The 24,132-nt window shown below is 38.1% G+C and overlaps 1 protein-coding gene across 24 annotated transcripts in view; it reads right to left on the bottom strand.

Moving 5' to 3' along the window:
• EPB41L3 (erythrocyte membrane protein band 4.1 like 3) overlaps positions 1–24,132 on the bottom strand; it is a 136,288-nt gene that overhangs the window by 21,682 nt on the left and 90,474 nt on the right. For 14 of the 24 annotated variants that reach the window (XM_081205541.1, XM_081205540.1, XM_081205561.1 and 11 more), the window contains exons 4-13: positions 23,070–23,174; positions 22,451–22,493; positions 19,004–19,079; positions 17,503–17,721; positions 17,173–17,260; positions 15,864–16,016; positions 14,597–14,694; positions 13,161–13,336; positions 9,207–9,427; positions 2,732–3,295 (exon numbers count right to left, since the gene is read on the bottom strand). In XM_081205541.1, the coding sequence (XP_081061667.1) occupies positions 2,732–3,295; positions 9,207–9,427; positions 13,161–13,336; positions 14,597–14,694; positions 15,864–16,016; positions 17,173–17,260; positions 17,503–17,721; positions 19,004–19,079; positions 22,451–22,493; positions 23,070–23,174 (1,743 nt within the window). The remainder of the gene's footprint in view (positions 1–2,731; positions 3,296–9,206; positions 9,428–13,160; positions 13,337–14,596; positions 14,695–15,863; positions 16,017–17,172; positions 17,261–17,502; positions 17,722–19,003; positions 19,080–22,450; positions 22,494–23,069; positions 23,175–24,132) is intronic. The other 10 variants (XM_081205544.1, XM_081205550.1, XM_081205542.1 and 7 more) reach the window with 3 other exon arrangements.

Genomic DNA, 24,132 nt, shown 5'->3' with positions numbered 1-24,132 from the left:
GTCCCACGATATAAGAATGGTGAAATATAAATAGAAGTTAGATACAAGTCCAGGAGTCAGCAGCAGGCCTGGATCTATACCAAGGGAAAATCTTCACTTAAGCAATATCCCTTACATGCTAATGCCTGTGCTGCCTGGGGCTCAAAGGATGTAGACCAAAACATTTGGTGGACACGATGTTGTGTGAGCCTGTTGTTCAGATCACTTAGCAAGGCAAAGTTCAGTAGTGAGTTTGTGAATGGCAGAACTAATAGATTTGTATTACATATTTAGTATGACACTATTCTATAATACTAATTAAAATGATTTGCATATTTTAATTGTCACTGGGGGTTCACATGAAACCATCTACTCTATTGACAACTTTTTGTAAAAAAATCAACTAACCCATTTTATTAAAAAAAAATGAAAGTAACAGGCTGCAGTTCTATACACACTTACCTGGAAGTATGTCCCATTGAACTCAGTGGGGCTTACTTCTGAGTAGACATGTACAGGGTTGCACTGATAGCGAGTTTTACATGTGTGGGTTAATTTTAAACTATGAATAATTTAAGTATTTCCTCTGGTGTAAAATATAAGGACTGAGTTTGGCTTACTTCTATCAAGGTATGAGTAACCATATGCTAAGTATGCTGGTGGGCAGGGTCTTAGGAATACTGGTAATTAACCCTGCAGTATAAAGTGCTATTTTCTGCACAGGAAAGCAGAAGCAATATCTCTAGAAATGCCTTTCAACTAATTTTAGAGGCAATGTTCAAAATGGAGATTCTATCCCCTTTTACAGCTTTTATCAATTGAAGCAAGAATCTGAATGCTAAATTGTATGTCTGTGGATGAAGCACACTCAAGGTATACAAAGCTAACAAGTTGCTAGCTGAGTGAAGAAAGCAAACCAATGCAAAACAGTAAAATGAAATCTCAAGGGGCCTCAAGAAAAGCAGGTTTCCCCAGGAGCAGGAAGTTGTAAAAGGGTAAGCAGATAATCACTGACCAGCATTAATTTTGAATGGTACACTACTGCGCTGGAACTAACAGACTGAAATGGCCTTTTCAAAGAAAATGTAAAATAGCTTCAAAATATAGAAAATTCCAGCCACCTGTTTTCTAACTTGTCATACTAACTGCTGTGTTTTGTTTTGCTGGTGTAATGCAGACATGCCCAAGTTTGAAATAAAGTAAACTTTCATGCAGTATGTCCAACAAGAGAAGCACCCTGGATTAGGCACAAGTCTGTATAAATCTATTAAAGAAGTCCTGGTCCTGAGATTATTATAGGGCTGGTTCACATATAATGCCAGAATTTGGTATCATGCATGTGAGCTTAATACTTGTGAACCCTGACCCCCCCATCCCACTCTTTTCCTCCCACTGTGCACTTCATGTCAATTATTTACTTTAACTTTGGTGCAAATCTTTGTTTGTTATAGTATCTGAACTGGCAAAATATAGTTTGCCCTGTCTTCCAAATGAGGATTGATCCTGGTTTGTTGGAGAAACACAACCATAGTCTTCCAATTCAGATATCCTAGGAAACAATCATTTGGACTAAAGTAGGAAATTTAAGTGGTGGACAAAAGAAGGGGGTGGAAGTGTGCAAACAGAAGACTAATTAACATAACACCTAACCATGCTTTGACTCTATATCTGAACCAAGCCAGTTTCAAAAACCTTTCACATCCAACCCAATTTTATACATTTTTACTTAGAAGTAAGTAATGTTGAATTCATTGGAAATTAACTGACAAGTTAGGTTTGGAATGAACTCTAAAAAACATTATCCTGATGTCACAAATGGAAAAAGGGGTGTGTTCTGGATTGCAGCCTGATTAACCTAAATATTGTTATATTTTTACTTGGAGAATACAACATATTAATATGATTGTTACTATTAATTGTTATTTGCAAGGTAATATAAATGGCAAATTCTGTTTAAGATTTTATGCCAGTACAAAAAATGACCAGATCTATGGGCAGAAGATTGTCATCCCTTTTAACTGTAATGTCCTTGGAAACAACAATTTATGGATAATTTATTGCCAGTCTAGACTATTTCCTTGCTAAACATACTGGAAAGTGCTCTTCACTGTGATTATAGAAAACATTAATTTTGGCAGTAAGTGAAGCATAGCACATGGTACCACGAGATAACTGATAGTTATATTTTCTGTGGGGACTATTTTATTCATTCAGTGGGTCTATTTAATGAAACACCAGCTGGATTTACAGGAAAGAAGTTCTAATACCCACAATGAAATAACAAACACCTCAAAGATTCAATGTATTTTATTGATGCTGAGAGACTGGCTTGGTGTCTTACAAAAATAAAAGGCTACTCAAACAATTCAGACCTAATTTTAATTTTTACCTACTACAAATGTATAGTTGGAATATATAGTGTTTCTAATTCTTTACTCTTGGGTGGCACTGAAACCTGTAAAATAGATTTTGGATGTACAAGTACAAGAGACAGCTAGTTAAAAGTTCTTGAGTCTTAGAATAAGGTGTTTTTTTTTTAAAAAAAGTTGATACCACTACTTCATAAATATAGCATTGTGCCTAACCCTGAGGCTCAAACTACACTCAACACAACAAAAATTAAAAAATTCTGAACATATCAGCACAGACAGAAATGAGGCTCTGAAAGTAGGACCACTATTGCAGCATTCTAACACTCTTTAGGACTGAAGCAATGAACACCAAAAAGTGTGTTCTGTGCCGAGGTACACACCTCTTCCTCTGAACTGTCACTCAGGTCATTGTCAAGTGAAGCACTCAAGGAGGCCGCCTTGGGCTCCAGGTAGCAGAGGCACATAGCCAGAGGAAAGGAGAGAGTGAGAGCATATGGCACTGAGAAAGAGGCAGAAAGCAGAAAGAAAAAGATGAAGAGGAAACAAGGCACAAGGGATGGTGAGCGAATGGGAAGGAAGTGCTGCACACTTTCTGGCAGAAAGTTGGTTTCAGAGAGATTAGGAAAGGATAAGTAGCCATCATCATCCAGGAGTGTGGGGAATGATTCTGGAAGTTGCAAGGAGAAGGAAAACAATGTCCCGCCTTTACCAGCCTTTTGTTTATAGCTGAAGGCCATATCTTGTTCAACTGAGCAAACTCTTCCTTTTCTTTCAGAGTCCAACTCAGACTCGTCAGGCTTTTGAACAGTGTTTTTATGCGACTTGCAATCTAATGGTTTTCGACCACTCTCCTTACATCTCCTACGGGGCTTTGTTGAAGATGCAAAGGGACCAGATTGTGAGGATGGTGAGGTATGTAATGGATCTGTACCAAGCAAAGGTGGCTGATGAAAAAGAAGAAAGAGCAGCAAACAAAGTGCAAGAGCAAAAGGACAAAAGAAAATTGTAATTAGTTAATTTCCTCTGTATATAAAAAGTTAATTACATAAGTTTTAAAAAAACAAATTTATTCACTGGATTAAATTCCCTTGCCACATGCCATAGCTATTCAAATGAAGGAGAGCAGTCCAATAACACAAATTCGAAGGTCAGTGGGTCTGTTAACAGTATTAGACATCTTATATTTTAAAATATTCAAATGTACATATTCGGTAGAAACCCAGCTACTACATTTGGTTAATAAACTAGATATTCTTAAACATGAAAGCTCAATTGAGATAGTCACCCAAACCATGATTTGAAAAAATGGAATTGTGTTATAGACCAGATGTGAGGAACCTTTGGCCCTCCAGATTTTCTGAATTGCAACACTCATCAACCCCAGCAAGCATGGGCAATACCCAGGGTTGATAGGAGCTGAAGCAGAACATCTGGAGGGCCAAAGGTTCTCCATATCAGCTACAAACCTTCATAGTCCTTCATCACCTTGGTACATGCACCAATTCCCTCTTCCATTTGCAGTCTGCTCTAATCCTATTTTACTATAACATACCTATTTGCACATCAAAGCTAGTGCCAATTTCCAGGCCACTGTTTACAAACCCACTTCAATCCCATGGTTTGGAGGGTTACCACCACCATATTTTGCCCAACTTAGTCATTACTTTAAGCTACAGTTAGAAGGAATTGGAAAGTAGAACAAGACATTAGCATGAGAGAGAAGCTGATCCTCGCAAACATTCTTTCCAATGAATGCTTGGAATTGTTGTTTGGAGGCAGTTAAGGATCTGTTAAAGAAAATTTTCATCACCTAGGAGTCTTTTGAGAAGCTGTTAAAAGTGGGATAAAATTTATGTATGTTTGTATAAATGTAGCCAAACTGAGAAAAAGAGGTTGGTATCAGCCTTCTTGGGAGAAATACGAAGGTCCGTAGAAGTCCAAAACATCTTGAGGGGTGGGGATTTTAAGGGGTGAAATCCCCCAAACCAAAACATGCTCAGTGGCTATACAACACTGAGTGCTTGTTGGGAAAATGGATGAGGGCATGGCTGGCTGGCACCCTAAGCAGAAGCACGCCACACTGCAATGTTTTGTTGGCCATCCCACTTTCTATAAAGAATTTCCTTATGAGAAGTACAAAATGTCACCGTATATTACAAAGAAGGAACTACAATGGAAATCAGGTGACATGTAGCTTGTGTATAGATAGTAAGTGTTCTTGGGAAAATACAATCTGTCCCAAACTACCCATTCCCTGATAATATACAGGTAATGTGCTGTACATGGAACTGCCTTTCTAGACTATTGGGAAATTTCAATTACTTCAGACGAAAGTGGAAAAATCATTATCTGGACCATCTAGAAATGAGTATGGTCCATTTTAAAGATCTGTTTACATATCTTTGCTGCCTACCAGACTTTCCAACCAAAAATCAAAATGCTAGTTTTAGGTCTAGGAATAGGGAGCCTGAAAGACTTCTCCCCTATGAACTTGCCCAGCCACTGATACTACTGGAGACATGACTCTGAAAGCTCTCACATTCTAAGATGGGTGACTATCAGAGATTATGGTAGTAACATCTCAACTATGTAATCTTATCAAAGGATTATGTTCTTGTGAGTTTATAATGCTTTCTAACAGTTTAGTCCAGAGGCTTTGGCTTACACAAATTATCTGTCTACAGGTAGAAGTACCCCAACGGTGATGTCTTATTTATCTGGACACTTTCCATTTGTAGTTACAACTATACCAGCTGACAAAATTTTCAAATCTATTCTTACACAGCAAGCTTTAGATGAATTGTCTTGATTCCAGGGAATCAAAGTTACAAACTGGATAGGTTCAGCCTGTTAGTGGATGAACTACTGCTGGTAAAACAGTGTGAATGCACAGTGCTTTGCTGGATCCAGTCAAACTCCATGTACTTCACTGATCTGAGGTTTTTTACACTCACACTGTGTATAAAATTTATGAAAAAAATAAATAACATTGTATTTTCAAATGTGGCCTTCTAGATGGCTTCGAGATGTTCTAAAACATAGTATGATAGCTATTCCTAAGTCAATCTGAGTTATCCTTTTACAAAGTGTCCTGCAGCTTTCATAATTTTACCTGCCTTTGCTTTGGTTTAACAATGGAGCTTGTGTAGAAACCCCCCCACCTTTTCCTGTTAAGTTGTGCCCTATGGTAATTTACTACACTGACATCAAGTTTTTAAGTATTAAACAAAAATGGTAATCAAATAAAGGATGATGAAGAATCTGAGTTAGCATAAGTAAATGTATAACATTAGCAGATTTGGAAGCTAATGCATTAGTCAGATATTAAATGGAGAGGGAGACATAAGGTGATATCCAATTAAGTGATGCCTAGAAGAGTGATTGTTGGCCTCCATCTGTCTTGAGAGACAATGGAAGAGTGCGTCTTCAGGGGTAAAGTGAAACTATTGGAGAGTTACAGCACCTGCTGTGGCTGTTGAGACCAAAATTCGACAGTGGAATTTGCTGCCAAGGAGTGTGGTGGAGTCTCCTTCTTTGGAGGTCTTTAAGCAGAGGCTTGACAACCATATGTCAGGAGTGCTCTGATGGTGTTTCCTGCTTGGCAGGGGGTTGGACTCGATGGCCCTTGTGGTCTCTTCCAACTCTATGATTCTATGATTCTAAAATGGGAGAGACATGTTTTGTTGCAGCTGGACAGATCTTCAGTCGAGCACCAGGGAGAAATATATGCCAAAGAGAGTTGGGGCAAGAACACATCCCTGTTTTACACTGCTCTTTATAGGAAAGGCGTTTGAGGATGAACCATCATACTGGACAGTGGCATGCATGTTCTTGTGGAAGGCTACAATCATCTTGTGGAGCTTAGGTGGGCATCCTCTTTTGTTGAGTAATGTGAAGAGTCCTTTTTAACTGACCAAGGTCAAAGGCTTTTGTCAGATCTATGAAGGAGATGTACAAGGAGGATTTCTGCTCTTGGCATTTCTCCTGCAGCTGGTGCAATGAGGAAAACATGTCGACTGTTGACCTCTGAGCTCTAAAGCAACATTGTGACTCTGGATAGACTCTGTTGGTGAGAGACTGTAATCTGTTGAGAACTACAGGGGCAAAGACGGTTTCTACAGTATTCAGCAGGGAGATTCCATGATAGTTCTTACAATCATGGCAGTCACCTTTGTTCTTATAGAGGATCACAATCCTGGGGGTCATGAGAGGTGCATTATGTTGGAGGAACTGAAGCTAGCTTTCAGCACTTCTGTTGAGATTCTGTCCTGTCCTGGGGCTTAACCTTATGCCTGAGAGTTGATGGCATTCTTCAGCTCATCAAGGAAGGGGGGAGCATCCAACTCTCCAAGACAAGCCGAGTCTGAATGCTGTCAATTGCTGTGCCAGAGACCATGTTTTCCTGTGAGTACAGTTCTTCATAGTGCTCTGGCCATCACTTCATCTGTTTGCTGCAGCCTGTGATGATCTCTCTAGACAAGGTTTTTAGCAGTGCAGTTTTCCTGACAGTCTAAAGGTTAGACTCAAGTAGACTCACTGAAATCAATGGTCTTAATTTAGCCATGAGTAACTTAAGTCCATTTATTTCAAGGGGGCTGCTCTAAGTACAACTTAATTGGATGCCATGTATACTGTACATATTTAAGTTATTTAGAGCACAAGAGCAAATTCTATGACAATCAGTTTGATACAGCATTTTCATATATGTATAGTGCAGGCCTATGCATGTCTTATCACAAGTACGTCCTTCTAAATGAGGAACCCCATGGAAGCTTTCAATAAATCTCCCATACTTCTATGATATGGTAAATGGAGGTAAAATAATTAAAAAGAGAAATAACTAATTTTAAAAGGATTTTTTTTAAAGAAAAGAAAATCCAACAGATGCAGCTAAGCAGTGTGTGTGTGTGTGTGTGTGTGTGTGTGTGTGTGTGTGTGTGTAATGGATGGATCAAGTTGCACTTTAAAATAAAAATCAACAGAGCTGCTATTGACTTCAGTGATCATAGCATCCGCACACAGGGCGAGTTTTTGGTGAATCAGGTCCATGTACCTGGTGGCTGCCTTGTTACCTGGTGGCAGAATTCTGACCACCTGTTTGAGAGGCATAATATAGTTTATTTTTCTTCTGCTCTTAACAGGTAATTGGCACTGTCAGAGCTGACAGTTACTAACAGTTTGGTAGGTTCATATGTAAAGTTATTTGCACCCAGTCTACTACTGTGCACTGGAACCCAAGACATAAAATCTTGAATTTAGAAGAAGACAACTTTTTCTTATTTTCCTATCTTACTGTATTTATCTCTGTTCATCTAATTTGCTTGTATGATTTAATTCTCTTAATCTAAATATATGGTCCTCTTAATAAGCTGTAATACTTTCTTATTAGTAAGAGTAAAAGTCATTTTAGAATTCATTAAGCATCACCATTTAGATTTCCGAAAATTTCTTCAACTTCCAAAAACGTTCAAAAACCAAGGCGCGGCTTCCAATTGGCTGCAGGAGCTTCTTGCACTCAATCAGAAGCCACAGAAGCCCCTCCGGACATTTGGGTTCCAAAGAACGTTCACAAACTGGAACACTCACTTCCAGGTTTGTGGCGTGTGGGAGCCTAAACGTTCGAGTCGCAAGGCAGTCGACAACCAAGGTACGACTGTATAATAAACACACTGCTTTCAGTGCAGTTTGCAACAACAAATTTTCTTCTTTTTAGCCCTACAATTGAATTAAAAGTGCAGGGTGAATGCTGTCGCTTCAGTTTATTCTTACAAACTTATTTCATTTGCCTGGAGCTGCAAAATCAAAAATTTTAAGCAACCGAGCAGCTATGAAGACAGAATTAAGAATTTGTACATTTATGTAAAAGCTTTACAGCCATATCCTGTGAGCTTCCTAGTCAGCAAAGTAATTAGAAAAGGTGCCAGCAACATCACAATTTGGGGTGACACTGCGCTGGTGTCAGCAGCCAACCTCAGACTGTCATACAGGAATGGCTGTGTGGACCAGCAGTGCAGTGCAAAGCTGCTAAAGCAGAGTGGTTGTGAAAGAAATGAACAGCGGGCATGCAAAACTAGGGATAATAAACCTACATTGTATTATAAAAGCATGCTATTATTGGAACACACTGGCAAAGACCTAGATGCCTCAAATTTGAAAAACAGGACTGAAACTAAAGAAGCAGCTCAAATGGAATAGAATGCTGTTTAGAGTATATGTGGCTGCAACATTAGGCTGAAGCTCCTCATTTACATTGTTGATTGAACCTATTGGTTGTGTGCAACAGACACTGAAGGAGACCTACTGGCTCAGAAAATTGCTTGGTTTGCTATGGATCCAGAATTAGTTAAAACCTATTTCTCCAAGTACTGTGGCTGGCTGATGGAATGAAATGCCAAAACCTACACTTAAAAGTGTGCCAGCAACACTGATTCCAACAACATGAAAAGGAAGGTAGTGATATTTTAGATCAGAAAAATAATAATTCACACAAGAGCCATTTGGATAAACTTCTCAGGAGTAATTAAAAAAACATGGTAAAAGTGAGATCTTTTAAAAAAATTACAAACATAAAAGTCCTGGTCTTCTAAAAATAAGAAAAATGTGAAAGCCATCTCAGTCCATAATAGCAAAGCTATTTACATTTTTGCAGAGTTCATCATAATGCTTAGAAATAAACCATTTCTCTATAAAATAAGATGTGTTGCAAGTCATCATATTCAAATTGCAGAAAAAGACTCCACAGGATCATAAATATATTTCCTGTTGAATATGAATATATATCATGACAAATGTTTCTTTCTACCACTTCTAATTTTGCTTAGCTAGTGGAGCTAAATATAAACCAGAAAACTATACCTTTGTATCATGCCGTATTGTTGAGACTGGAGTGACTTCTTCTGATTTCTTCTTTTTATTCTGGTCCTCATCCTTCTCCTCTTCCGCCTTTTTCTCTGGAGTCACAGTGGTTATCAAGTTCGTTTGAGAGATGCCCTTTGTCGTGGCATACTGGCCAGTACCAACCTCTGCAGCAGACATAGAATCCTTCATGTACATTTCATGGTTTTCATTGACTGATGCTAAAAGCAAATATAATTTGAAGAGGTAAAGTCTAACATAAATTGCGCTGCAAAGCCAAATAAAAATAAATGTGGATTAAAGCAATTTGCCAAGGAGCTAAGAATATCATGTTTCAGAAACATGCAGAAACATGTATAATTACTAAGTAAATTTGCAAAGGGATAAATATACAAGTGTGCATTTGCATACACACATATTAAGGCTTTATATGTATTCATACACATGCAGATGCTCCATAACACATATTCAGAATACATTTATAATATTAGTTGCTAGAATGCTCAACATCAAAAAACTAACATGATTTGAGCACGTTGCAGCGTTTCTTGCTTAAGAAAACGGTGTAAATAATAATCAATATGCAATGCACATAGCAGGAAAGGGTTCTGTTTACTATTTTCATTATAATGTAACCAGATGCAATGCAACCAAAATGGAGCCAAATAGGAGGACAGTATAAACCTAAAAAAATAAAACTGTACATCCAAAGAAGATTCCATAATTTTTGGAAATGAAAAAGATTTTTTTAGAAAGCTGAGTATGTAAAAAACAATTTATAGGACTGGTATGATTGCATTGAAACATTATGATAAAAAAAACACCTCTAATAGTCCAAAAATTGTATGTTATTATGAATCAAACTTATACTTCTGTGTATATTACAGACCTTTTCCTCTCTCCATATCAAATGTCACCACTCTATGGCAAATCGATCTATATAGCTGTTTCAGAATTGCACTGTAAATCATAATGGTAGAAACCTTTTCCTAGAGTAAAATTCTGGCGGTGAGAAGCTATAATAATTTCCTTTCCATTTTTGTAGACTTAAATGATACCATGGTACTCTGCAAGACTGCCAATGCGGGGGGGGGGGGACAAACTAGATGTGTGACGTTACTCAAGTTGTTAGCCCTTGCATGGTTGTTGTTTTGAAAACCAAAAAACAGCTTTATAGGAGGCAAGTAAGTCAGATCAGAATCATGACATGAGGCTTTATCACATTCCCTCTGTTACAGTCCTGATCAGAACTAGGCACCAATGGCAGTTTTCACTCCACTAAAAGTAGCAGGCATAGTTCCACTGACACCAATCAGAGAAACATCTGTCCAAGCATTAACTCACTTCCTCCTTCCCATTCTAAGGCCCAAAACTGGTTTGACCTCCCCATTCATACAACCTGCTACTTATTAAAGAACAAACAAACTGCAAGCACTAACTATTACAGTCCCATTTGTCCCTCCATGGTAAGTCCTGGGGAAACAGTCTTACAATAACTGGTTCTGTAAGATTTCCCCCCATTTCCACCCTTATATATTGAACTTTCAAAAAATCTAATTTTTCTTTCCAATAAATCAGTGAGCCTCCTTTAGATCTGTACCAGAAGCAATGCTTTATGTTTATTTTATTGTGCCTTTATTTTGGCGTTTTTCAGTTGTTAGATTCCTTACACAGTGTCCTGATGGGTGGCCTAAAAATCTTTTAAATTAATAAAATTATTTTTTTAAAATTTTCAATAAAATTATTGTCTATGGCTATATAGTGCTAAAGGCTTCCATTTAATTTCAGTGATGCACATGGATGCCAACTGAAAGCTGAGCAACAACTTTGAAAGGAATAATAGTAACAATTATATGCATAACTTTTCTAAGATGTATCTGGCCTGAATAGAATATAGAAACTGGAAAACTAGAGGTTACACTAAGTATAGGCTTGAATCCAGAAAACCCAGGATCAAATCTCCTCTGTACTATGAATCTCACTGGGCTTTCTTGAGCTAGTCACTATTTCTCAGCTGAACTACCTCACAAGATTGTTGTATTATAAGCTGAGCTCTTTGGAGGATGAGCAAGATACAAATGAAATAACCAAATAGCCAGGTGTATACTTGTGCCATTGAATTCATTGGTAACTTTACACAAGTATGCAGTTCCCCAAATTAGTAACCAGTGCAAAGTAAACCTACTCCATGGTTAATATCTAATTACCAATTTGTAATCATGCCATGTTCCACCTTTTTATATGCTTCACTCAGAGTGATTTTTCAAATTAATATAGTCATAATTCTGTTCTGCCTCAACAAACCCTTTGGAAAAAACCTAACCTGCACTTTTAGAATTCGAGTATATTATCTGAGATTTAGAGATACATGTACATTCAATTTGTATGCACATCAAAAATTATTGGAGCACCTTTCCCTCTATTAGTAAACTGAAATCACATTTTACACCCCCTATGTTTAAAAAAGGGGCTCATGTTCTGCCCAGAAAAAAACACTGTCCAATTAACCATGATGTAACCTATGCATGCATACAAGACAATGATTAGGGTTATTCTGATCTGATTTTTGCTAGAGGTATTTACTAAATAAAAACTAAGCAAAAGAAAAACAACACTGAGAACAATTTGTACTCTGAGATGCATGCATAGCAGCAAGGTCACGAGTTGCTTGGTAACCAGCAGGAAGCATATTAGTACTCAAAAGGATCAAAATTAATGAGTGATAAGCACTCATGTTATCAGTTTCAGCAGGGAACACCAAGGATTATCACTAATTTATATGGATCACAATTTTTTCCATTGACCCCGGCAGTTTCTTGGTATCTGCTTTATATTCTTTTTTTTATGTATAGAAATTTGAATAGCAGCTTCCTAGAAGACAGTTACATGCCGATTTTCTATCTGCAAATAAATAGTATTAAACTGAAAATTGATTAGGCGAGTTCACATTTTGAGCATCATGTTTTGTTAGTTTTAAAGGGTTGCAAATTGTCAATAAGCGTAAGCAACAAAAGTAGCAGTAAAGAGGGAGGAAAGAGCTAGCTCAGGAGCCTTGATTTGTCTTTCACAACATATATTAATTTATTTACACTGTATGCATGCAGGCGAGGCCGGAATCTAGGCAACACCTGAAAATTAGAATGCTGCTTACCTGGGACTCCATGGAGGTAGGGTTTGTGGCCTGGCCTGGCAGGAGCCTGGATCCGAGGCCTTCTCAGGCTACAGGTAGCCATTGAGGGATGCCAGCACCTCCCTCTGCAGCCATGTGGCATGCCCAGAGGCCTTGTTCAAGTGAGCCAGTCAGGAACGAGCTGAGGGGTAGGGCTGTGGACCTGACAACCCTAGTTCCCAGTTAAATCCATCTAATATTAATAAATACTAGCTGCACGCAGCCACCTCAGCTCCAATCCTTGCTGAACTTCCAACCCACCTGCCCTGTTTATGGGTCCTGACTATAGGTGTGCAGGCAGCTATATGGAAATGACTTAATTTCCATATAGGCAGGCAGACAACTGGTGTGACACCAATCTGAAACCTAAAAATGAGTTCTGGTGGCAATTGTTTTATGTATTTATTCGAGTCTCTTTGGGATCTAGGTCAACTATCGAGTACATATTTGGTTGGAACACCCTAAAAAGCTGAAGGAAACAGAAAGCATTTCGGTAACTGGAGAAAGACTGGTGGTTGAAGGAATAGGTGGGCCAAGGTTGAAGTTTCATTGTTCTTCTTTCCACAGCTTTTGTGTACTGCCGTATGAATAAGCCCAGGAAAAGCAGAAGGCTAGTATTTATTTAATGGGCATTTTATAATGAATGAAGTATCATGCATATACTTACAAGCATCATCCGACAGAAGCTCAAGGGACATGAGATTACAAGAAGCTTAAATCTGTTCTCTAACAATATAAAAAAATTAAGATAAAACTCCAAATAAAGACCATCAAGAGCATCTTACCCCCATCTAAGCTGCGAGACATCGTATAGCGTTTGCTTGATGAACGCTCAAAGTAAGGTGCTGGGCGGTCTATCAGTGCACTTGCTCTCCTTGTCTGGGCTTGTGTCCTTCCACTGTAGCGAAACTTGGAACCCAGTGTAAGAAATTTTTTGGGAGGAGCCTCTGGGAGCAAGAGCCTAGAACATATCACACAGAATGCTTGTGACGAATTCAGGTTTTAAATGGGAAAAATGAAGTGAAAAATAAATTCTGGGCATCCATGTCTCTATTCCATAATCCTTTATTTGAATAGATACGGTTATAACACAGTGCTCCTACGCATGCCTCCTCAGATGTAAATCCTGTTATATCCACTGGTACTAACACCCAGGCTAGGTGGACACAGATCTACAGCCTTAGTTTTATGCTAGAATTAAATACTGTAGAACCTTCCCATCCCTCCCCTTCTGTCCCCTGCAACACGCCAGTCACCCTCAAAATCTACTCCAGAGGGTTCTGCACGTGCAGTGTTGGATACAACCCATAAATTATAGTTAGAAACAGCTGAATATTTTGAAGTCTTTGTCTAATAACAACAACAACAACAACAACAACAACAACAACAACAACAACAACAACAACGTCTGTTATTCTTTTCAAAAACATGTATCAACAACTGCTTCTTCACAAATATATCTACATATCCACAAACACATCAAACATCACATACCCCAGTCATTTTGTGTGGCACTGACACTGATTATGTATTGGCTATGATATATAAGATATTATATCTAGGTGAACCAGCATACAGGTAGACTTCTCTCAAACCCACCACTACAGTAGTATTAAAACTTTCCACATGAACTTTGCCCCAGAATTCACTCTTCATTCTGGAGTTGGTATCCCTAATCTGACCCCACCCTAAAAAAGAATCCCTAGATAATATCAACTCATTATATAGTAACTGTTCTCCCACATCATTGGTGAAATTATCTTCATAGATGTAGTCCTGCCCAGCCATGATTCTGGGTTTGGGGCTTATCCAAGGAAGAGGAGTGGGGCTCTTGCAGAGGCCTCAATTACCACCAGGGACCATGAAGTGCATCCTCTTACAGTCAAGCATATATTTTGATTTTTTCTCTACACCAACGATCAAGAAGAATGCTACATTTTAATGGATTGTATCCAATGCTAGCCCTACTCAAAGGAGACCCATTTGATGTAAATGGACATTATGTTTCTACCTGCCCAACAGAACAACCTCCCATCTCCTCTGCTGTTCTGGGGTTTCTGGGATGGGGGTGGGGAGTCGAGAAAGCCCTGCTGCACTAATAGAAGCCAGTATGCTGGCTCCTGCAAGCAGAACTATTTAGTTGTATCCTTCTTAAATACATTTTAGTTTTTATTCTTTATTTCTATGTGTCATGTTTTAAAATATAAAAGAGATTGTATACCTGAAAAATGTATGATGTTCAACACATACTTTCCATAAACGCTTCGCAGCACGATGATTTGGTAATTTAAACCCAATTGTGCTTTCAAATTGCTCAAACTAGGAGAGAAAAGAACATTTAATTTCGAGTTAATATGTAACAAATATACAATGAAGCATATTACCAACTCAAGAAATTTGTATACATCTGCATATATTACATACAAGCAGACTGGGACAACACTGTTAGGGTTGCCAATGTAATATGTATGTAATAATATGCAGTGTATTCTAGATTTATGGCTGCACATGAAACCTTAATTTGGTCCCTTGCAGCCTAGGTTGACTACACAGACATTCCCAGGGGAATATATATTGTAAGTAAATATAATGGCATAAAACCAGGATCAGTTCTGGTTTGCTAATAAACACTGTGTCAGAGTTCCTCTACACATTTCAGATGTTGCTGGACTACCAGTGCCAGGCTGATGGGAGCTGAAGTCCAACAATACCTTTAAAAGTTGATCACCACGGACTTAGAAGAACTAGCATACAAAATCCACAACTATTTAAGAAAGGGATATTTGATTAATGTCTGTCAAAATATATGAAAGTGCATCTTAACTGCTATTAATAAGTTTTACTGGACTCGTGGACCAACCATGAGATACGTCAAGTGCTGTAGAGAAGAAACTTAACACATCAAGACAGTATTATTGCTACATTAATCAACTGTGACATAAGATTCTCATCTTGCTGCCACAAAGAAATCAGCTGTTATTTCTGACAATGTGGTGCTCTGGGGTTTAAAAGTAGGAGAACAAAGTAACTTCCTACTCAGATATGAAGTTTAATAACAGCTTCAACAACTCAATATCCCCATTACTAACCCAACCTTAGAAATGTTCTGATTAATAAATTATACAAGAATTAAAACATGGGGGGGGAGTGTCTAAAATAATGTGAAAATGATGATCTTGGTAAGTAAACGTTTGTCTAGTACAAAGAGGGTGAGGAAGAATGAAGCAGAGTGCGTACGTAAGAAAGGGCACAAGTGTATGCTACAATTCCTACTTGTGTTAATGCTGCCATATGTAGTTTGGCCCTCAGAAAGGCAAGGGGGTGGTTCTGGCAACAGGGGAAATACAGCATAATGCCATGACTGCCATGGACTTGGTTACATACACTTGCATGAACTCAGTTAAAGATTAAATGAAATTGGGCAACTGGAGTAGTCCAGTTTGCAAAAGGAACACTGAAATACATTCGGTTTGCTGAAGTCCACTTACTTCCCCTGGTCGGATTTTGATATAGAAGTTATTCCTCTTGTATGAAATTTTGAGAACCTTAGGCCAAGCAAATCTGTTTATTCTGAGTCTGTCCCGATATATCAAGAGACCACTTGCGCAAACCCCTAACATGATTTCAACTCCTTCAGAATCCTAAAAAAAAGATGTTTCAAAAGATGTTATTTTTTAATCTTTAGCGCATCAATGGTTCATTTCCATTTTCACAATCACAAGCTTTTTGAACATCAGATTGGAGGTGGACAGCATTCCTTTGTGGGGAATGCCATCCACTGAATCACAGAGTTATCCCATTTCTGGCAAAAACAGTTAATGTAATTAACAGAACACAAAATAAAAGACTTTCTTTCACTCAAATATCTATGCAGATTTCCTTCTGAAATGCCCTACAGTACTTTCAAAACCTGTGTATATATTATATACATTTATCTAAGCTTTCGAAAAGATTTTATGCAGAATGCACTCAGAATAACATGCACTTCATAATTTTCTTCTGGTCAGCAACATTTTGCCAAAAACATGATCCATTTAATATATAATGACTAAGATGTAAACGTGTGATCTTAAATTGAGGAAGACTAAAGCCACATGTCAAGCCAAACCACTTTTTGCAGACACTGTTTCACCATATATAAGTACAGTACATTTTGGTTCGGTTAACTCTATTCCATGGCACCGATTACAGAACTTTCCACAGGTACGTAAGACAAAGGGCCGATTCACACACAATGGTAAGCCAAATCATGGTCTGGAAAGAATGAGCAAGCATGAGCAAGCTCAGAGAGAAATTCATGACTGCTTTGGCGCTTCCACAGTCATCCTGCTGCCCTGATACCTGGAGCTAAGCCATAGGTTGGCTTAGCTTTTCATGCAAACTCAGTCTCAAGGTTTGTCTCACTCCCCAAAAGCCATGAGCTGCAACCAATGGTTTACCATTATTTTCTTACTGATTACCCACCTGCTTGCTTGTCACAAAGCCATGGTTTAGCTTAGCATTACATGCAGAAGAGGCCAGAGCCTCTTCAATGGCTCTGTGGACGCTGCACAATGTACCACTGAAACTACATGCCAGGTGAAGGATAGGACACTCTATAACATAGATCTGACTGAATTTCCCTTTTAGTTAAAAGTGCTTTAGCATTCTTTTTATTTTATAATCATCAGTTCATCAAAATATATTCAATAAACTAGACAATAAAATCAACAGATTATTTGCAGACATATTACTTAATGAATGAATGGCAACACTTCTAAGTTTCTAATCTGAACCATCCTGCTACTTAGACTGTACCTTGGCATGGTGCAGATCTACTCCGTACATGGACAATTTTTTTGCATTCTCCAAAAAATGCATCTCAGCTTCTGCAGGTGTCATTCCCCTAAAGATAATCAACATGAGTAGAAATAAACACACTTAAAAATGAACTTGTTTCCCGGAAAATAAATGTGTCCTTTATGATGATTTAAATGATTTCATGCAGTTGTCTGTTTTACACTATTATTCACTCCATCCAATCATTTCCCCCTCAGTTTAATGCTTTGAAATTCAGTACATTTTTCTTGAAGGAGGATAGATTTCCAAAGGACTATCTTGTATACATTTCCCACCTGCTAATATTACCTGTGGCTTTTATGAAGCTCTATTACTTTGTCTTCCAGTTCTTTAGTATGGTTTGGTGCAAAGCGAAATTCACTGACGTAATCACTTCCGTATTCATCAGGATCATAATCTCCAAGCTCTGACTGAACTGTATAGGAGCCCAATAGTGCAAGTGTAACAAAAGAACATGGCAGTCGTCCAGAAACTATGTCATCTCTCAGCTGTAAACAGAGGTAGTACCTGCAAAAAAAAAAATTGTAAAAAAACCCCTCATTAACACCTCCATACCTCCACAAGTTCTAGCAATTCACAAGCAGTTTAAAGGTTCCATTAAGCCTAGACAAGTGCAGAATCTTTCCTTTAACCAAAGCAGTAGGAAGCAGAAGAAAGGACAAACAGGAATGTGAAAGAAATCTCTTCTTTCCGTCATAGGGCAGTTGGGGGATGACCAGTTAGGTTGATACATAATGGAGCACTTGAAAACACAATCCCAAGAAGTGGTGTGCACATATGAAGAAACAGTAGATGCAGTCAGAACTCCAGTTTTTATTTTAGGCACAACAGAGTTCTACCTCCCCACGCACTATATATTAATTAGAATAATTTATACATTGAGCAGAAGTGCCAAGGCTGTTTACAAACAAACAAAAACAACAAAATACCGCAACAGAACCAGCTCAATAAAACAAAGTTGAAATTTCAAGTCACAATAAAACATTAGAATATCAGTCATAACAATCAGGAATGGTGGGAATTGGTTCTTCTCAGTATGTCACTGCTGTATTATTTTAATTGCAATTCATGTTTCCTCTTCTGCTTACTTTTCATTTAGTGCTAACCACAAGCGGCAATTTCAGAAATATGTCTTTCACCTGCTAATGGTAGCAAAGAACTATTCCCTCCGTTTACTGCAGCATCTTTATATGTTCATGATTATGTGAATGCCACAGCCACTGTTAGGGACAGATGAGGTCTCCTAAGCTCAAATTTTCTGAGATTTTTCAGAGAAAGCACAGAGTTTTATTTGAGATGCTGTGGGAAACCCAGCCTTCCGCTATGACAGTTATCCAACCCTTCCCCAAAACTTACTGTAGGCAGGATGGGTCAGTCATTAACAAGGAAGTCTGGTTCCCAGCAATGGAGGCTCATGAGTATGTGCAGCAAGCATGTGAAATGTAGTTTTCAAATGCTCTTTGCTACACTTCACAGGATGGATGCCATAAGGCTGAGGTGTTGTCTACTGCAAGCCTAGCCTAATACACCTACCAACCCTTCAACAAAGGTAAGGGGATGGCAGTGAGGCAAGCTTATTATAAGTTAAACCTTTGGGCAGGGGGCAGGTGGATAAGGTTGATACAGCTCCAATATCTACATTTCCTTCCATCACCCATTATCAGTATGGTAGTAAATAGTGTTCACCTCACATTATACAAACAATTTTTTAATAATTGTTAGTCAGAGGTTGCCACTACCAATAACTTTTCATGACCAACTTATAAAGATTGCTGGGTGTTTTAAATACCTGGTAATATCTTCAGAAAGCTGGGCAGGATCAGGAGGATAGAATTTCACATTAAAAGAGAAATGCCAAGCGCCACCTATAAGAAAACAAAACTTAATTAGGATTCTCTGCATACCGTGTCCAATAATGGTTATCCAGTTGTCTGAACCATTTCCTTTGCTTTCATAATTGAAGATTGAAGGCTCCTAACTTAACAAAAAATAAATAAAAAGAATTGTCCCTTGGCAAACAGCAACTTATCTGAAGTGTCTGCAAAAACATGTAGACCCAGGACAATTTTCTTGGCTAAGATACGGTTTACACAATCAAATACAAAGATAAGAACAATGCCACCTAAACATTTAGCAAGGTTGTGCCCACAACTGAGTGAAGCATATAGTTATTTCTATAAACACATTCATCAGCACCTTGGGGATATCTATCTCAGCAGAATTTCTTTGTCCTTCACCATGTACAAAATTGTAAAGATAAAACATAGAGGTCATTACTCAGAATCAGCCCTGAAAGCCTCAAGATGAGGCAATAATACCACTACAGTCAACTAGCCAGCTTAGTTCCCCTGCTCCGACCAGTTACATTGCTTATTAGTCTTAAAATGGTTCGGTCTTGCTACAAGAACGCTCTGACAAAGCAAAGAGGTATAAACATTCGCATTTTACAGCCTGATCTTGTATACCAGAAAATAAAATAAAATGAGAGGTTGTTTTGGTTTGTTACTATAGTATGTATCTTTGTGTTTTTATGTTGTAAACCACCCTGTGTTCTTCAGCTGAAGGGATGTTTAGAAATTTAATAAATAAAATAAATATCACCAGTGCCCCTTCTTGGGCCTGGCCTCAGTCATTCAAGTTCTAATGACAATCAGGTTACCATAATGCACTCTTATGTGGGATACTCCCTTGAATGCAGCCTGGAAACTTCCAACAGGTTCATAATGCAAAGCTGCCAGAGTTCTGACTGGACCTAACAGAACAGCGAATGCTGATGGGGTTGTAGTCCATACCATCTGGACAGCATCAGGCTGGTGAAGGCTGCAATGTACTGATATTACACACATCCTTTAACCACAACACCGTGTACCAATTTTTTTTCCTCGATTCAAAATTGCTTTTGACCTTTACAGCTCTCAGTGGCCTGTAACTGGAGTATCTCTAGATTAATCTTCCTTCCCATGAGTCTAACCCTGAGGCTTTTCTCCAGATCACCTCACTATCGGATACCTGGTGAGAAGGGGAAAGTGCCTTTTTGGTTGTGATGCAACTAAACTTCTGTAATGTTCTTTGGAAAAGGTACACACAATTTTTAAAAAACACGATGCTGCTTTAAATAAGGATTCGACTGTTGCTGTCTTGTAAGTCTGTTTTTAAAACATGTACTGTAATCGTTACGTTTCTGCTTGCTTGCAGTTTTTATTATTTATAAGATGCCTTGAATATTTTAATAGAAAGACAGGGTAGAAATGTTTAGAAATAAAACATATAATAAATTCAGCCCACTAAGGTAAGTAAATAAGCTTTATTGTACTAGCCAAAGGCCATGACTAAACCATACAAACACTATGCGGAAAAGGAATATCTATATGCCTATAAAACTATATAAAAAACAGAGTCTCTGCCTGAACCATCAAAATCATAAAATGCAGATGAACATGTAGACTGGGGACTCCACACAACATACAATATTTTTCTATTTAGACCTCTGAATATCCCTTACAGTTTACTGAAATTCTGCCCAAGTTCTTCTTCCACTAAGGTGCCATATATCTTACCAGCAGAAGCTGTGTAAAGTATATCTTTTAATTTCAGTTTTAAGTACTTTTTTACTTTGCAACATCCTATTTTTAACTATTTAAACTGAGCACGTCATGATGAATATGCATGTTGAAGGTGTGTCAAGTTTCATTACTGAAGCCTTGGTGTGCTTGACAGTAGAGGGGTCATGTTAATCTTGACAGTACAATATATATTAAATTGTGTGCAAATTTCCTACAGGTTTTGTCCTTTAGGGTCTGGAATGTTATATACATGAATGAACCTCTGCCCTTAAAAAATACAAAGACTCTCTTTTCTTGGTCCTTCCTTACATATATTTCTGCCTGAACAAGTCCTTCGCTTGAACAAAGCTCTTGGTTTATTCAGGAAAACAGACTTCTAAATGGCAATTAATCAGAGATCTTAACAATCCTGGTGTACAAATCTCTGAGCTACTTTGTAAAATGTTTGGATTCCATTCATTTGTTTGGGAAAAGCAAGAAAGACTTCAAGTAAGCCTGCTGTGCTGTACTGATTTTAGAAAAAAGGCAGAGTCCATATTTCTTTCCCACATTGGGTAAAACAAAGAAACAGGGTGAGAAAAACTGTATACATACTTTTGCCAAATTTTCTTATGTGCCATTGAACATTATTACTTTTAACTGCAATGATAACTGGGTGCCTTTCAGGGTAGAGGAGCCCAAAGGAGATCCCGTGTGCTAATGAATTTTTGTCTATGATTTGCATTCTTAAATTATCAGTCAATAATATTTTATGTCTGGAAATATTGGGTTCCTAAAGTAATTCTCTGAAACAGCAAGTTTTGCATTTTATATGCTACAACTGCATCTCTTCCCACTGTCAAGAGCAGGACTAGACTTTGCTGTTCAGGATAATCTCCTGCAGTTACCATTGTTCACATTTGGCTAAGAAGTCTACATCAGATGAATCTACCATAACAAACACTGCACATTTTCTTGACTACATCAATACTGATTTTTAAAAATGGCAAGCAGCTGAAACCATTGCTGTCACATATAAACCTAGTTCAACTGAAATCCATGTGCTTAGGCTTTCAAAACAGGTTTACATAATTTGGCTATTCAAAGCAGACATTTCTTTACAGAAATTTTGATGTTTTAAAGCATTTACAACATTTTATTAAATATTTCTCATTACAAGTGTACCACTTCGCTCATACTATAAATTAACATTTGTAAACCAGAAACCATGTTTTAATTCCAGATGGAGAATGCTTCCTACCAAATGTAATTGCTTGCATATACTTGGCCACTGGAAAGATTTTATTTGTGAAGCGTGATTGAGAATGAACACTGACATCTGTTTGCTACAGCAAATTCCATGTGTATGCATTACACCAAGTTTGTAGAAAGGATCTTAAATATTCAACTTGGTTGCCTTGATGCTTAATTTATGCTGGGTACTTTTAGGTTTCTAAAGCAGTTCACAAGTACATTTACATGTCAAGCACTGGTAACAGGAGAAAGGAAGTATAAAATTGGGTAACAATGTAGAAAAAGAAATTTAAAAATACAAGGTAGAATCACAGATATATAGACCTCTTCTACAGGTATAATCACATCTTTTAGGCAGCATTCCTAATGTTACTTACCTGGAAGGAATCCCTATTTAAAACTTACAGTTAATGTCTTTAAAATGATTTAGCACAACTTACTTCGGATCTGCTTTTTTATTTCCTTGGCTGGGTCCAACCAATTCTGAAAATAAGTATTTAAAATATTTGAATGTACAAACATGTTTTTAAAATCATCAAGAAGAACAACAGCAACTAATCATTTGTTTATACCTCATCCATCTGACTGCGTTGCACCAACCACTCTGGATGGCTTCCAAAGTATAAAAACACAACTGTGCATCAAATATTAAAAACTTCCCAAATACAGGGCTGCCAGCAGATGTCTACAAAAGGTTGTGTAATTGTTTATCTCTCTGACATCTGATGGGAGGGCATTCCACAGTGCGGGAGCCACTACTGAGAAGGCCCTCTGCCGGGTTCCTTGTAACCTCACTTCTCACAATGAGGGAACCACCAGAAGGCCCTCGGAGCTGGATCTCAGTGTCCAGGACTGGCAGGGACCCCACTCCATTATGAAAAGTTCAACACTGTTGCTGACAGGAGGATGCTACTGCCTCCACTCTGACCAGTTTTGAAGGCTGATGATTCTGACAACACAATCTCAGTATCATTAATAAGACTGAAATGCTTGGATTTGATATATTTTCCCTATTTTATCCTTTCTTTATGAATTTCCTAAATTCTTGTCTAATTTTACCTTTTGGCTTTCCATATCTTTGTATGTTAACCCGAAGTAATCTTTTTCCAGCAGGTTCAGATGTTCACACACTTTGTCAAACAGCACCTGGCCTTTTGAACGTTTCTACAGAGAAAGGATAGGAAATAAAAAGTCTGAGTATCAAAACACATGAACCTTTAAAAAAACCAAGACAGCTTAAAATGATTAAGTGAACATTCATTTAATTTCATGCTAAAAGTTTGTTATTAACTGGGTCATAATATGAATTTTCCATGCCTGAAATACTTCCTTCTATTGCAAGCTATGTTGCCTTACCATTAAATTATTACTTTAATTGCAATAAAAACATAATGGGAAGGATCCATCCTACGCAGCTCACAAAATTCAGTTTTCCTGGCCCCTTCTCCACACTGAACCCATCCCAAAAAACAGAATGGCACAGGGTGGGACATGGGAGACTGCAGCAGGAAGGAGAAATTAGCAGAATTGGGGGGAAGAGGGTTCCCCTAAATGCCGCTTTCGATCCAAGTCTGTTCTCTTCAATATTATTTGCAACAGGCCCAATGGTAGGGAACATTTTCAGGACATATGCAGAAGTTGAAAGCATTAACGTCTTATTGGCTCTCAATGGAACTGTCCTGATTTCTGAAATTAACTTGGACTTTTTGTAAAACTGAATATAACTTACCTAAAATTAGAATGTCATGGTCCCAGGGCTAGGAACATCAAGTATGCCTAAAGGGCAGGATATGCATCATGCAAATGTATTTTTTATAACAGTGAATGCATAGGGGTTAAGGAAAACCAAAGCTGATTGTTTCCCCAGGGGTGGGGGTGGTGTTCCTCTTGATCAAAGAATTCTGCACACAATCCAAGAGAGGATTTCATGGTTGTCTAGATAATGCATTGCCTTCCCTGCACTTGCAAAGGAATTTCCAAACAGCACTGCAATAAGACATTATTGGCCAATTTAAAATGAAGAATTCTTTTTTTCAATACGGCATTCATGACTCAATTACGATTGAGCCAGAGGGACTTTGCTCACCACTAGACGAAATACGTTGGGGTGGAAGAGTTTAAA

Source organism: Podarcis bocagei (assembly GCF_964188305.1).
Source record: "Podarcis bocagei genome assembly, chromosome: 8".
Lineage (NCBI taxonomy): Eukaryota > Metazoa > Chordata > Lepidosauria > Squamata > Lacertidae > Podarcis > Podarcis bocagei.
This window is presented reverse-complemented; position numbering and strand designations above follow the sequence as displayed.